General features: G+C 33.7%; 1 protein-coding gene across 1 annotated transcript; it reads right to left on the bottom strand.

The window, feature by feature from the left end:
• Positions 1–205: 205 nt before the first annotated feature.
• LOC100777794 (AT-hook motif nuclear-localized protein 28) lies at positions 206–916 on the bottom strand. Its single transcript, XM_003556702.1, has one exon. The coding sequence runs from the start codon at positions 914–916 to the stop codon at positions 206–208; it is 711 nt and encodes a 236-aa protein (XP_003556750.1).
• Positions 917–15,390: the final 14,474 nt, after the last annotated feature.

Below are 15,390 nucleotides of genomic sequence, written 5' to 3'. Positions count from 1 at the left end.
ATGTAACAACTAACACACTTCCAACAAGACCCAAAACATAAACAAAAAACCACAAAAAAATTGACACATTTAGAGAGATAGATCTTCATTTATTTGATGCGTTCTTGCTCTCATGTTATAACTTTCACATCATTCACCACCCATGGACTCCGATCCATAACTAATCATGTTGAACCCCAATAACTCATTACTCCCATTAAAAGCTTTAGTTATTGTTATAATTGTTATTGTTATTATTGTCACCCCTGTCTCTTTCTTTGTCTCTAGAAGCGTACTTGTACATCACAGGGTTCTTGAAGGTGCAAATTGTAAGGCTAACATCATTACCGGCAATGACTCTACTGCCTATGGCACCGCCAAAGACTTGCCCTTGAGAGGTGGAAAAGCTGATCCCAAAGGATAAGGGAGGGGCAGGGGTGGCTCCAGGGTGAAGGGTGTAGTGGTTGTTGTATAAGTAGGAGCCATTGAGGGAGAGCAAGGTGAAGGGCCCGTGAAGTGTGAGGGCATCAACACCATGCAAAGAGTTGTTGAGGGTTACTCCAGTGATTGTTCCAGAGGCACTGAGGACAGTGAGGCTAACGTGGCCTCGACGAGCAACATCAAGAATGGACTCAATGATATCGCTGCTTGGGGTCACATTGACAATGATGACCTTCATGTAGGGTTCCACAGGTTGGGCCACCAAGAAAAGGGTGGTCTTGGGCTTGTTCTTGGAGCCCACGGGCCTACCACATGGCTTCTTGGTGGATGGGTTTGTAAGGGGGAGATTCTCTAGGGGTTGGTTTGTAGTTGGTGATAGTGGACAACGAGGGAGTCGAGAGGAGGAGCTAGTGTGGTTGAGCCAGGAGGATGTCAAGTCTAAGTCGAAGGAGACGGAGTTCTGGGAGTTGGAAATTGCCATGGAATTGTTGGTCATTATGACAAAGAGGGGAATGAAATGAGAGGAGGTAGAAAATGTAATAGGTGTTTTAAATGTTTCAAGAGGTATGGAGTGAAAGAAAAAAAAAAGAGGTAAAATGTTTTGGGTGAGAGAGAGTTAGATGGAACAAGGTCCAATAGCCTTGGTTTTAATGGTGTGAAGTTTTGTTTGTGAAGGAATTTTTAGTGTGGTACTGGTAGTGACTTCTATGAATTTCTTTTCAGTAAACAAGAATCAAGGGGCTTTTTGGGGAAGGTAATGTGAGCGATTTTTGAAAGTGGGGCTCTTTTATGCACAATGCAACAAAAGTTTTTAAAGTCTCACGAAATTTATTTATAAAAAGGTAATATAATTTAAAGTTAGGATTATAGTCAAAGATTTTAAAATCATTTATTAAAATTATTACAAAAACTACTTCTAATAAAAGGAAGAATTTATTGGTATATATTATTTTTAATGTTCTATTTAATTAAGTCAATGTCATGTTAGACATATTTATTATTACTAAGCACATAGATTAGTTAGTCTGAAATTTTTTTCATCATAATCAATAGTCTCAAGTTCAATTTATGGAAAAGCAACTATGTTAAATACATAGAGAGAGCTTTGTTACTAATAGTGATTCTACATAACTTAAATAAGGCGTCTCCTTTGAATGATAACATGCAATCTCTACAAAGAAAAAAAAAACATATCCAAGCCCAAAAATGTTATACTTGTTAATTAAAAAATAAAGCTCATCAATGAGATATATGCTATTATGTGAATTTTATTCAACAAAAAATATATTTAAAAATGTGTCATGAGAATCGAGTTCAATGAAATATTGTTGTTATTTGAATTTTATTTGGATTTAATTCAATAATAAATAAAAATGAGTGTAAATAAAAATAATTAGAATTTGTATTAATTAAACTTTCCTAATTGCATTACGAAAAAGGTGTGATGAGAAAAATACTGATAAAATAGTTGAGCTCATTAAATAGAAATTTTTATATAATTTTGATTTATTTTCATATCATTTATCTACAAGATTAATAATTAAAATTTATCAGTAAAGTTCTCTACTTGCGAATAACTTATAAATGTTAACACCTAAAAATTTAGTCATTGGAGCAATAGCTAAAAACCACAGATTTCACCTCTTCCAAAGATGATTGAGCTGTTAGCAGGATATTATCATCAATACTAACCAGATTAGGAATTGTCTTCGCAATAAGGTCATTGAATTCACATTATATGCTGCATAAAACTTCTTAAAAGAAGTTAAAAACAAGATCTTCTAGTTTTGCCTGAGACTGGATTTACATCCCATCTTTCTTCATTGCATTCATATTCTTAGTAGCCCTTCTCACCTTAGTTACTTAATGAAAAAATGCAGTGTTATGGTCCCTTTGCTATGCCAATGATGCCTAGCTTTATCCTTCCAAAAATACTCTTGGACTACTAATTCATTTTGAAGTTCAATTTGTTCCTTTGTTTCAAGCAAATGAAGTTCCTCCTAGAGATCTATCACTTTATGCACATCTCCAAAACACCAGCTTATTCTAGGGTTTAAGTTCATTCTTTAAACCTCTAAGTTTTTGCCCTAAGACATACATAGGAGATCCATATATACGAGAACTTCAAACTTTAGAAAAGTCTTCTACAATCTGGATTATTAATCCACATCTTGTGAAATTTAAAAGAAGAGGCAAGAGAAGTTAGCCTATGTTTAAGGTCAAGAAGTAAAGGATAATGGTCAGTTCTTACCTTCATTAGTGTGCTACTATTAATAAAGTTTCAAAAATTGAATGCCTCATCATTACTCAACAATCTGTCCAGCCTCAATGAAATATATTGACTGCCATTCTTCCCATTTGACCAAGTAATTTAGCACCTAAGGTAGTTATGTGAACTAAGCCACAACTATCTAACCAACATCTAAATTCTTGACATTAGGCCAAGAAAGGATAGCACCCATCATTCTTCTCATGAGCCCCAAGAATTGTATTAAAGTCACCGTTGTAACACCATGGTTCAGGATTCACAGCTTGATTGTTAAGGGTCTTGATTTTTCTAATCTTCTAAAATGTAGTTTGGTTCTCCCCCTACACAGCTATGCCCCTTCTTCCTAACATATATAACTTGGACCTTCCCTAGCAATGGCATTGTCTTGCAAAATGATCTCTTTATTTTTTTGTTTGGAGGACATGAACCTCTTTCTTCCTTGCTCCGATTACAGAACATTGTTTGATTCCTTTGATTTCTTTTTGCACTCTATAGGAGAATGACTTTCATTGTGGAAGCTAGAAAAAATGAAGTGAGTCTTTCATACTTGATACGCACAAAGAGCGCATATCCTTTCCTTTCCACTAAGACTTGTTCTGTAGTTTTCTATCAAGGTCCACATCTAAAAAAATCCAAGCATAGTGTCCAAATGCACGACTATTCATTGCATCATCTGTGCAGAGGGGATCCCAACACCTATTGCGATGGAGAATAGGATGGCTTGTCTCCATACTTTTGTGCTAACCCTAGAATTCGAATACAACTCTGGGTATTGGTTTGTTTCACCAAATTAGGGTTAAAGTTTGGGGTTCAGTTGAAAAGCCTCAGAGTGCTAGGGTTTAGGTTCCAAATCCCTACCACCAATACCTTACGTAAATCTTGAACTAAGGAGAAAGAAGAATTGAAATAGCCTTTTCCAATTGGGATCATATGCCAACGTCCCAAAGGATGCCAAAGCTTTGCAAGCTTGGCTTGCAAATCAAAAACTCTTTGAGGAGGGACGCCCTTTGCCAAAAGAATCCTGCTATGCAAATAACTTTTGCAGTCTTCAAGGCCTGCTCTGTATTCCTCTTTCGGTATTGCAATAACAACCACATAACCCTTCAAAGCTTCTAACTATATTTACATGTGGCAAATATATATAACACATCACTATATATACATATATAGAATAAAAATAATACACAAGCAAGATATTCAAACTCATGAATTTCCTAATTAGTTCCTAAAGTATACTTAAGCAAATACATATATTTTATATATGAAATTGAAATCTAAAACAAAATCACTACAGATGTATCATTATATATATATATATATAACACATTAGAATCTTATATACATATAATTTTATATATGGAAAACAAATATACATATATCACTAAACATATTCCAAGGCAACCATAAGAATCTAGCCACGAGAAGTTTAGTCAATAGAAGACTATGATCAATTTTAATTGGTGAAGCTTCGCATTCTAATTCACAAAAACATGGTTTCATGCATTGTACCAATATTACGGAGATTAATCACAAAATTTAAGAATTATCATATCTGTAAAACACAATTCGGCAAAATTCATCATTGGTGAAAAGGGGAAATTGTTACGAACATCATAACAAAAAATTTGTCCCTTCAAAATAAAATTAAACTTATTTGGAATTTTTCAACCCGTTCAAATCAAGGAAAAATTATACAATAGAAGGAAGAGAGAGAGCTCACTCCCCTTCACTCGAAAATATGATTCCCAAAGGCAAGACACTGTTGAAGTTGCTACAAATTTCTAGAATATTCTTAAATATAATATGTATGAATATGGTAGAACAATCTACAACTATAGTGTATATGAATATGGTAGAACAATCTAGAACTATAATGTGTATGAATATGGTAGAACAATCTAGAATCATAAGTGTATGTATAAGATAGAAGAATCTAGAATTATCATGATACTAATCTATCATGAAAACTCTAGAAAGACCTAAAGTAATGTAGAAACATTCACCACCATTGAGAGGTTAGTGACTTGAGCCTATAAATAGGCAATTGGTATGTTGTAATTGATAATCAAAGAAATCAATGACATAGCCTTCTTTCTAAAACAATTCTCTAAAACTATCAACTATCAACTATCATCTAACCAACTACCAACATGGCATCAGAGCTACGTTCGGTCATACATTGGGCGTAGTTATCTTACCTACCTACCATTCCAAAATCCTCCAACCTACTTCAAAAATTTCCTTTGTACTATTAACCCACTCTAATAATATTTTTTTCTAAGCTATGGATAACACTATTCAATCGTCAACTATTTCTGTCCCTATCTTCAATGGTGAAAATTATGATTTCTGGCGTGTTAAAATGGAAACATATTTTTCATCTCAAGATTTATGGGACATAGTAGAAGAAGGCTTCACCATTCCCGCGGATACTTCAGCTCTTAATGCATCTTAAGAAAAAGAGTTGAAGAAAAATAAACAGAAAAATTCAAAGGCGTTGTTCACCTTGCAACAAGCAGTGACTGGTCCAATTTTCCCAAGAATTATGGGAGCTAAGACTGCCAAAGAAGCGTGGAACACATTGCAGGAGGAGTTTCAAGGAAGTGTTAAGGTACGTGCCGTTAAACTTCAATCTCTAAGAAGAGATTTTGAAATATTGAAGATGAAGGAGTCTGAGATAGTTAAAGATTACTATTCTAAAGTTAAAGAAAGAGTTAATCAAATGAGAGCTTTTGGGGAAGATATTCTTGACAAGAAAATTGTTGAGAAAATTCTAATTACTATGCCCCAAAAGTTTGACCCAATCGTGACAACGATTGAGGAAACCAAAGATCTGTCCACTCTATCAGAGACAGAACTTGTGGGCTCTCTTGAAGCATATGAGCAAAGACTGTATAGGCATAAAGAAGATACAATTGAAAATGCCTTCTAGTCAAAGTTTAAATTTCAGCCCCAAAACAAAGAAAATAAAGGAAAGAAAAGTTATGGAGAAACTTCCAGAAGAAGAGAAGGTTCTAGGAATTTCCTTAAGAACAAAACAGATAAAAATCCTCCATGCAATATATGCAAAAGGCAAGGCCACGCAGAGAAAAATTGTTGGTTCCGTAATATGCCACAATGCAACCATTGCAAGAAGTTCGGGCACGTAGAGAAAAATTGTCGCAACAAAAATAGGCATCAAGCCAATATCGCAGAGGAGCATGATCAAGAACAATGTACGTTCTACGCCACTCAAGACTCAATAAAAGAAAATGGAGGAAACTGGTACTTGGATAGTGGATGTAGCAATCACATGGCCAAGGATGAGACTATTTTCAAAAGCATTGACGAGTCGGTCAAAGTCAAAGTTCGACTGGGAAATGGAAGTGTGGTTGAATCTAAAGGCAAAGGCACTGTCATGGTGGAGACAGATAAAGGTACGCGACTCATCCATGATGTCTTACTAGTTCCCAGCCTAAAAGAAAATCTTCTAAGCATTGGCCAAATAATCGAGAGAGGCTACACACTTCACTTTGAAGGAGGTGTATGCAAAATCTTAGACAACGAAAATAAAAGGTCTGAGATAGCCCAAGTAAAGATGAATAAGAGCAATAGAAGCTTCCCTCTAAATTTAAAATATGCAACAAACATTGCCATGAAGGTACAAGTTGATGATTCATGGCTATGGCATCGAAGATTTGGCCACTTCAACACACATGCCTTGAAGTTGTTACATGAGAAGAACATGATGAGAGATCTTCCAAGCATAAAGGAGAATAATGAAGTGTGTGAAGGATGTCTCCTTGGTAAGCAACACCGATTTCCTTTCTCAACAAGCGGAGCATGGAGAGCGAAAGATCTATTGGAGCTGATACATACGGACGTTTGTGGACCAATGAGGACACCATCACATGGGAACAGTAGGTACTTCATACTCTTCATTGATGACTACTCTAGAATGACATGGGTATATTTTCTCAAAGAAAAATTATAAGTCTTTGGAGTATTAAAAAAGTTGAAGGCCCTTGCTGAAAATCAAAGTGGAAAACGGATAAAAGTACTAAGAAGTGATTGCGGCAAAGAGTACACCTCTTGCGAGTTTGAAAGATTTTGTGAGGATGAAGGCATTGAGCGACAACTTACAGTTGCATATTCTCCTCAACAAAATGGAGTGTCCGAGAGAAAGAATCGCACAGTTATGGAGATGGCTAGATCGATGCTCAAGGAGAAGGGACTACCTAACACATTCTGGGTTGAAGCAGTCTACATTGTTGTTTACATACTCAACAGATGTCCAACTAAGTCTGTAAAAGACAAGACCCCAATTGAAGCTTGGAACGGGAAGAAGCCATCAACAAAGCACCTAAGGGTCTTTGGATCTATATGCTACATTCATATTCCAGACGTGAAGAGACACAAGCTTGAAGACAAGACTATACGAGGTATCTTCCTTGGGTATAGCAATATCTCTAAGGGCTACCGTGTCTACAACTTGCAAACTAAGAAACTCGTCATTAGTCGAGATGTTGAAGTTGATGAATATGCTTCTTGGAATTGGGATGAATAAAAAGTGGAGAAGAATGTTCTTATACCCACTCAACTACCTCAAGAAGAAGCTGAGGAAGAAGACCCAGGTGAACCAGCTTCACCTCCACCACAACAACAAGATCAAGAACTATCATCACCAGTGTCTACTCCAAGACGAGTAAGATCTTTGGTGGACATATATGAAACCTGTAACTTGGCCATACTTGAACCTGGAAGCTTTGAAGAAGCGTCAAAGCAAGAAGTATGGGTCAAGGCAATGGAAGAAGAGATACAGATGATCGAGAAAAACAACACATGGGAGTTAGTAAATCGTCCCCATGGAAAAGATATCATTGGCGTTAAGTGGGTCTATAAGACAAAGCTCAACCTTGATGGAACCATACAAAAACACAAGGCGAGGCTAGTAGCTAAGGGTTACTCACAGCAACCCAGAATTGACTACAATGAGACATTTGCACTAGTAGCTTGTCTTGATACCATAAGAGCTCTAATAGCTCTTGCGTCACAAAAAGGATGGAGTATCCATCAACTAGATGTCAAATCCGCCTTCTTTAACGGCGTACTTGAAGAAGAGATCTATGTGGAGTAGCCACAAGGATTCGTGTCTGAAGGCAAAGAAAACAAAGTGTTAAGACTAAGAAAAGCACTCTACGGTTTGAAGCAAGCACCTCGAGCATGGTATAGCATAATCGATCAGTATTTCATGGATCGAGGATTCAGGAGGAGCAAGAGTGAGCCTACACTTTACATCAAGTCTCAAGGTCAGTACACTTTCTTACTCTCTTTATATGTAGATGATCTTATCTACACGGGAAACAATACTAAGATGATGATGGAGTTTAAAGAAGACATGATGAAGACCTTTGAGATGAATGACCTTGGTTTGATGAGTTACTTCCTCGGCATAGAGGTAAGTCAGAGAAATGAAGGGATATTCATCTCGCAAAAGAAATACACAGAAGGCTTACTTAAGAAATTCAAGATGTATGGTTGCAAACCTGTTGCTACTCCACTCATAACAAATGAGAAACTACAGAAGAATGATGGAGCACCAGAAGCTGATGCATCCAAATATCGAAGTCTAATTGGAAGTCTCCTATATTTGACAGCTACACGGCCTGACATAATGTATGCTACAAGTCTTCTATCAAGATTCATGCAAAGCCCAAGTCAAATACACTTTGGAGCAGAAAAAAGAATTTGGAGGTATCTACAAGGAACAAAAGAGTTCAGTATATGGTATACTACCGAGACCAACTCAGAATTACTTGGCTACATCGACAGTGATTGGGCAGGTTCGGCAGATGACATGAAGAGTACCTCTGGCTATGCTTTCTCACTAGGATCAGGAATGTTCTCTTGGGCGTCGAAGAAGCAAGCTACAGTAGCACAATCAATAGCAGAAGCAGAGTACGTGGCAATTGCTGAAGCAACGAGTCAAGCTATATGGCTTCGTAGGATACTTGAAGACATGGGAGAAAAACAAGATGAGCCTACTAAAATCAACTGCGACAACAAATCAACAATTGCAATGGCGAAGAATCCAGTTCATCAGAGCAGAACAAAACACATAGCAATCAAGTATCACTTTATCAGAGAAGCTGAAGCAACTAAAGAGATCAAACTCGACTACTGCAGAACAGAAGATCAAATTGCAGACATATTCACGAAGGCTTTGTCGAGACCAAGATTTGAAGAATTACGAGCTATGCTCGGAGTCACAGAAATTTGCATCAAGGAGGAGTGTTGAAATTGCTACAAATTTCTAGAATATTCTTAAATATAATATGTATGAATATGGTAGAACAATCTAGAACTATAGTGTATATGAATATGGTAGAACAATCTAGAACTATAATGTGTATGAATATGGTAGAACAATCTAGAATCATAAGTGTATGTATAAGATAGAAGAATCTAGAACTATCATGATACTAATCTATCATGAAAACTCTAGAAAGACCTAAAGTAATGTAGAAACATTCACCACCATTGAGAGGTTGGTGACTTGAGCCTATAAATAGGCAATTGGTATGTTGTAATTGATAATCAAAGAAATCAATGACATATCCTTCTTTCTAAAACAATTCTCTAAAACTATCAACTATCATCTAACCAACTACCAACAGACACAAATACGGTGATTCTTTGTGATTTCCTCTTCACTGTTGCGTTTGTGTTTCTGATGGCACATTTCTCAATGAAAGTAGATAGAGTGCAAAGAAAAAATAGGTTTTAGAAAACCTATCAGCTTTTAAAGTTGTTTAATAACAAATAATATATATTTAAAAATAAATTTGATGTTACATTCAATCCTTAAGAAACTGAGCATTGTCTTCTTGTCAACAGATTTTGGGCGTGGTCTTTCATAAAGCATTATATCCACCGTTTCATAGGTTATGTCCTCCCAGTCTTTATCGAACACCAATGCCTCCTTGAAACAATCACTTGTAGCAGTAATGCTTTTAGAAAAGATAATCACCTCCTCCCTATTTACGCATCCTCTGATGCTTACTTTGTCTGGCCTTTTTGTTCCCCAAAATAAGGCATAGGGGCAATAATGCAAGGTACTAAATTTTTCAAGAAAAATAGTCCATCCTACATAATCAAAAAAATCTTTTACATCAGACCCATCTTCTTTCAAATTTCTGAAGTTCACCCATCTTCTAGGAATGAACCACTGTTTTAGGAAAGCTTTCTTCGCATTTTCAACGTTGTTGATTACTAGAATAGAGACCGCTTTGTTCTTCTTAGGGAACATTTTCACAAACATGTTTTTTAAAGAGAAGAAGAGAGTTTTTGAATGACTAAATTCTCATATGCAACCAAAACGCACAAGAGTTCTCAGAGTTCAAGTTTTCAAAAGAGTCTCTATAGATGCCTACCTTTGCCTTTTATAGGTTTTTGAAAAGAAAGAAAGAAATGAACAATAATGATTCAAATCACATTTAATATTTTTTGAAACTATTTTCAATCATGGCAAAATAGGTGGCACACATTGTTCAAAAGGAAACTAATAACCTTTGTCTTGTCGAACATGCTTCCTTTTCCGTCTGTATACTTTAACACATGTTAGTCCCAATAGATTAATGAACAACCATAAGACCATGGCATCATCCAAGATGATATAACATAAATCATCAATTTGATAAACTAACCATATTTAAATGTTCCTAATACAAACGAAACAGTCTTTAGACAAAGACTTAGTAAAGATATCAACCCATTGATGATTTGTGTCTATGAATTTTATACCAAAACATATTTTTGCACATAATCACAAATGAAATGATATCCTATCTCAATATGCTCAACCTTTGAATGAAGTATGGGATTCTTAGATAGATTGATTACACTAGTATTGTCATAATATATAGGAATATTGTTTCAAAACTAGAGTAATCTTCTACCTAATACTTTACCCATAATAGTTATGAGCAACAACTTACAACAAACACATATTTAGCTTCAACTGGGGATAAACCAATGGAGTTATGCTTCTTGTTTTCCCAATATATCAGACTTCCAATATAATGGAATCCTCTACTTGTGCTTTTTTATTCTACTTTGTTTCTTACATAGTTTGCATAACAATATCCTACTAACTTGAAATCTTGATATTTCTTATAAAACAAACTTTGGTCAATAATTCCTATTAGATATCGTAAGATCCTCTTAACAACTTGAAGATGTGACTCTCGAGAATCAAACTGAAATCTAGCACATAGACATACACTATACATAATATTAGGTCTACTTGCATTTAGATAGAAAAGTGAATCAATCATACCTCTATAAATCATCTGATCTATTGGTTTACCTAAATTGTCTATACTTAGAGGATTGGAAGAATGCATGAGATTTTTCATTGGTTTAACATCCTCCATCTTGAACTTCTTTAGAAGTTCCTTAATGCATTTCTGCTGGTGAATGAATATACCATTGTTATCTTGCTTGATCTAAAGCCCCAAAAAGAACTTAAGTTCTCCCATCATGCTCATTTCAAACTCACTCTTCATCATATCAGAGAAATCCTTGCAGAAAGATTCATTAGTAGCTCCAAAAATTATATGATCTACATATATTTTAACTATAATGAAATCTTTGAAAACTTCTCTTCTAAAAAGAGTAGTGTCTACCTTGCCTCTCATAAAGTCATTTTCTAAAAGAAAAGAACTTAGTCCATCATACCAAGCACGATGCCCATTTTAGAACATACATGGACTTTCTAAGTTTGAAAACATGTTCTAGAAGAGTATGATCTTCAAAACCAGAAGGTTGTTTAACATACACTTCTTCAATAAAGACATTTAGAAAAAACACTTTTAACATCCATTTAAAAAATTGATGTTAACAAACTCGTCTTAGCATCCCTTTTACCAAAAATCAATGTTACTAAAAAAATATAGAGAAAACTCAAACAAATGTGGGTTGAGGTTTGTTCTTCTGCTGCTCGTGTCAGCATAAAGGAAACTTGTGTCGATACCTAAGGGAAGGACCTAGAAATGGGTGACTCAAAATAATGTGGGTTGTATGTCGATGAAAATCCTCCTCGACTGGTTGTTTTTGGAAGAGTTCATGAGGGATCGACGACCGTCCACAATGTTCCTTTGGGCAATGATCAAGTTAAGGTTGGTGTTGAGGAAGTTCAAAATGCTGATGCTCGCGTTCCAGTACCCACTCAAGAGGTTCAGTTAGTGAGACAGGTACTTAACACCTTCCTTGCTTGGACAACACATATTGTAAAACCTTTTTTAGAATAGGTATTTCATTTTGTTGTTTTTAAGAATTATTAAAAATGGATTTGTTACAAATAATGTTTCCACTGTCATTCGTTTATGTTTATCAACTGTGTAGGAAAACATGGAATTGAGGGACTGGAAAAACTTGTAGATAGGTTGAATCCTAATGTCAATCCCTTATACTTGATGACAATGACCATCCCTTCACGCTGGCCAACATTTTTTGCATGATGAATTTCTTCAGGACCTTCATCTCAGATGACATGATGTTCCCCATGGCACCGGCGATGGGAGGGATAAGCAAGACATGGATTTGATCTAGGAGGTGTTGACAGAGAGTTTCCCTTGGTCCTTGACACTATGGCTTGGGAATCCTAGATGGGGAGTCAGAGAGTGAGAGGGAGAGTGAGAATACATAGAGTCCATGAGAGTAGGGGAAGACATCTAATATTAAAAACAACAAAAAATCATCTAAGATAGTTTTTACAAAACCGTCTTAGATGACAACCTTTGAAGATGGTTTTTACAAAATTGTCTTAGAATGACAACCTTCTAAGACGATTTTCAATAAACCACTGTAGAATGATTGTATTTATTTACAAAAATACCACCACATTTCTTTCTAACACAATTTTTCGACAATCATCTTTAAATACGCATTGTAAAAAGTATTTTTTTAGTAGTGAAAAGTCATTCTATATTATTATGAAAAAAATAATTTACAATTCAATTCTTCAAAGGTAATCACTAGCAGAAAGCATCACTAGCTTATGTTTTGACCCAAGTAGCATGGGGCACGTGGAATCTTGTGTGAATCAGCAACGGTGAATGGCTATTATGATATCGAACAAGAAAAATTGAATATAATTAATTCAATTTATACAACTTTGAAACAATTAGAAAATTACAAAAATAAAGTATTGTTACAAATGGGTCATTCGGGTGATATGCGAGTGTGTCTGCATTTACTTATTCAAAGTGACTTAGACAAATCTTTTTTGTCCATAACCTCAAACCAATCAATCGAGTATTGATTAATATGTAATCAATTGAACACTACTTGAAAATGGCTATTTTGGTAAAAAATGAAATAGTCCAAATGTTCCAGGAAATTCAATTATATGATAATTTGAAATAATCACAATCAAAAAAGTTAATATATTATTATTATTATTATTATTATTATTATTATTATTATTATTATTATTATTATTATTATTATTTATTTTTAATGTGAAGCAAATACTTTTCATAAAAAATATATAATTAAAATAATAATATTTGAAATATTAATAAACTCAATTTCAAAAAATCATATAACAGATTAAAAAAACAATATTCAACCCTCTTAAACGAGGCGTCAAAGCATTACAAGTGAAATTTAATTTTTATGTTAATAATAAATTAAAAATTATCGCTAAATCTATATTTTAAAAAAAATTGTTATAAATTTTAATAGGTATTACAAGAGTCACGAATTTTATTATAAATAAATATCTATAAATTATAGTCTTAAATATATTTTTCATACTTGTAATAAAGGAATAATATTAAAGACTAAATGAATATTATATCATCACTTAACGAATCCCAACAGATGTTATAATCAAACATAAAAAACATTCCACGTAGTATTTTTTTTAGTGAAATTTAGGTTGTAAAATAAAAATGAATATTATTTGTAAGAAAAAACATATTTAAGCCTAAATTATATAATAATCTATAATAATATATAATTATATGGTGATGTGATAATTTTATCCACTATTAGTATATTCTGGTTAAATTCTCACAATTATATAAATTATCTAATTGGAAAATATGTAAAACTAAATTTTCAAATGGTAACATAATGTAATATAAATTTATATTTAAAATAAATTTAAATGCAAGTTTGAATCACATGGAATGGGTTTTTGTTAAATCTATGAACATTAGTTTTATTAAATTTTAAACCAATTTAAATAATTAACTGATAAGAAAAACAATTTAGTTCAACTATATCTGAGACTTTGACCAGCAAAAAGATGCTAGACTATGTAGAAAGTCATCTCGATCAAATATTTTTAAAGGTTGACTGACCGTAGTCCAAACTGTCTGGTTGTTTTAGAAACATGTATCAAACAGTTTTGAGACATACTTTAATGTAGGCCAATACATGGTTGAAAACGCTAGTCAAAGGAGTATTGTCAATGCCACATCAAAAATGAATAATTTGTTGGCCATATTTGTAATTAAATAATGAAAATATTTAGAGAGTTTCATTAAGAGCTATCTTGTACAAATTTAATATATTAGTTGTTACAGGTCAAATTTATAAAAAAAATAATTTATTATAGTCAACAAATTATTCATTGATAAATATAAATATATCATTGATAAATAATATAAATATTTCATGCTAAAAATAAATAAAAACTAAATGTATTATAATTTAATGGTGCAATAGCATCTGGTTTACAATTGCTGCTTTAGAATAGACATGTTTAAGTCACTCATTGTGGTTGTCAAAACATAAACATTCTAGTTGAGTGTGTATACTAAGAATTCAAAATGGCGTGTAAAGGTTTCCAACACTTCGTTAATATACACTTTTTAATAAACTTTGATAATACCTTAGGTACTCCATTTGTTACATAATATTTGTCATTTTAAGTTTTTTTATATAGACAAAAAATTTAATAAATAAATAAATGAGAGTAAAATTTTTATAAAGTTAACCTTATTATCCTTAATTTATATATAGATTTTGTTGTTCATATTATTAATATTATAAGCAACATTTTTTCTTGTTACATTAAAAATAACAATTATTTATAGACTTATTTTTTTACATGATAATTATTATATGACAGATGAAGTATCTAACTAGACCATGAGCTGGAAGATACTAGGCCGGTATACATCAAATGCAAGATGTGTGTCCAAGCCCAAACAGTCAAACAAAACGTAAATCTTTACAGTATAAATCAATTTATATATTTTTAATGGTGCCATTGACTGTAAAAAATGTCTTATTAATTTTATTTTAAAAAATTAAATGTCTAATAAATAAGGATGTAATTAAAGAATTCATAAAAGTAACAGAATTAGAGATTTATGAAATGCATGACACTTTATAACAGAAATGATGTAATGGTCTTTAATAACGAAAAAGAGAAGGAGAATTTCCGTGCATTATTCATAAAGGAATAATGAAAGCAACTTGAATTGACACATGGTGTTGTCTAATGAGCCATTTGTGGCCTGTTTGTTCAAAGCACCATGCACCATTAACATAGCTTCTCAATTTCTCTTTCGTTGTCTTCATGCTCAACATTGGAGATCATAAATCAAACATCTATTGACGAGGAAGCAAAACAAAGAAACACACTCTGCTATGCTATGAAATTCCATAACCACCCACTGGCACACATTATCATTGGCTACATT

This window comes from Glycine max, chromosome 20 (genome assembly GCF_000004515.6).
Source record: "Glycine max cultivar Williams 82 chromosome 20, Glycine_max_v4.0, whole genome shotgun sequence".
Classification (NCBI taxonomy): domain Eukaryota; kingdom Viridiplantae; phylum Streptophyta; class Magnoliopsida; order Fabales; family Fabaceae; genus Glycine; species Glycine max.
The sequence above is the reverse complement of the archived record's forward strand: the minus strand, read 5'-3'. Positions and strand labels throughout refer to the sequence as shown.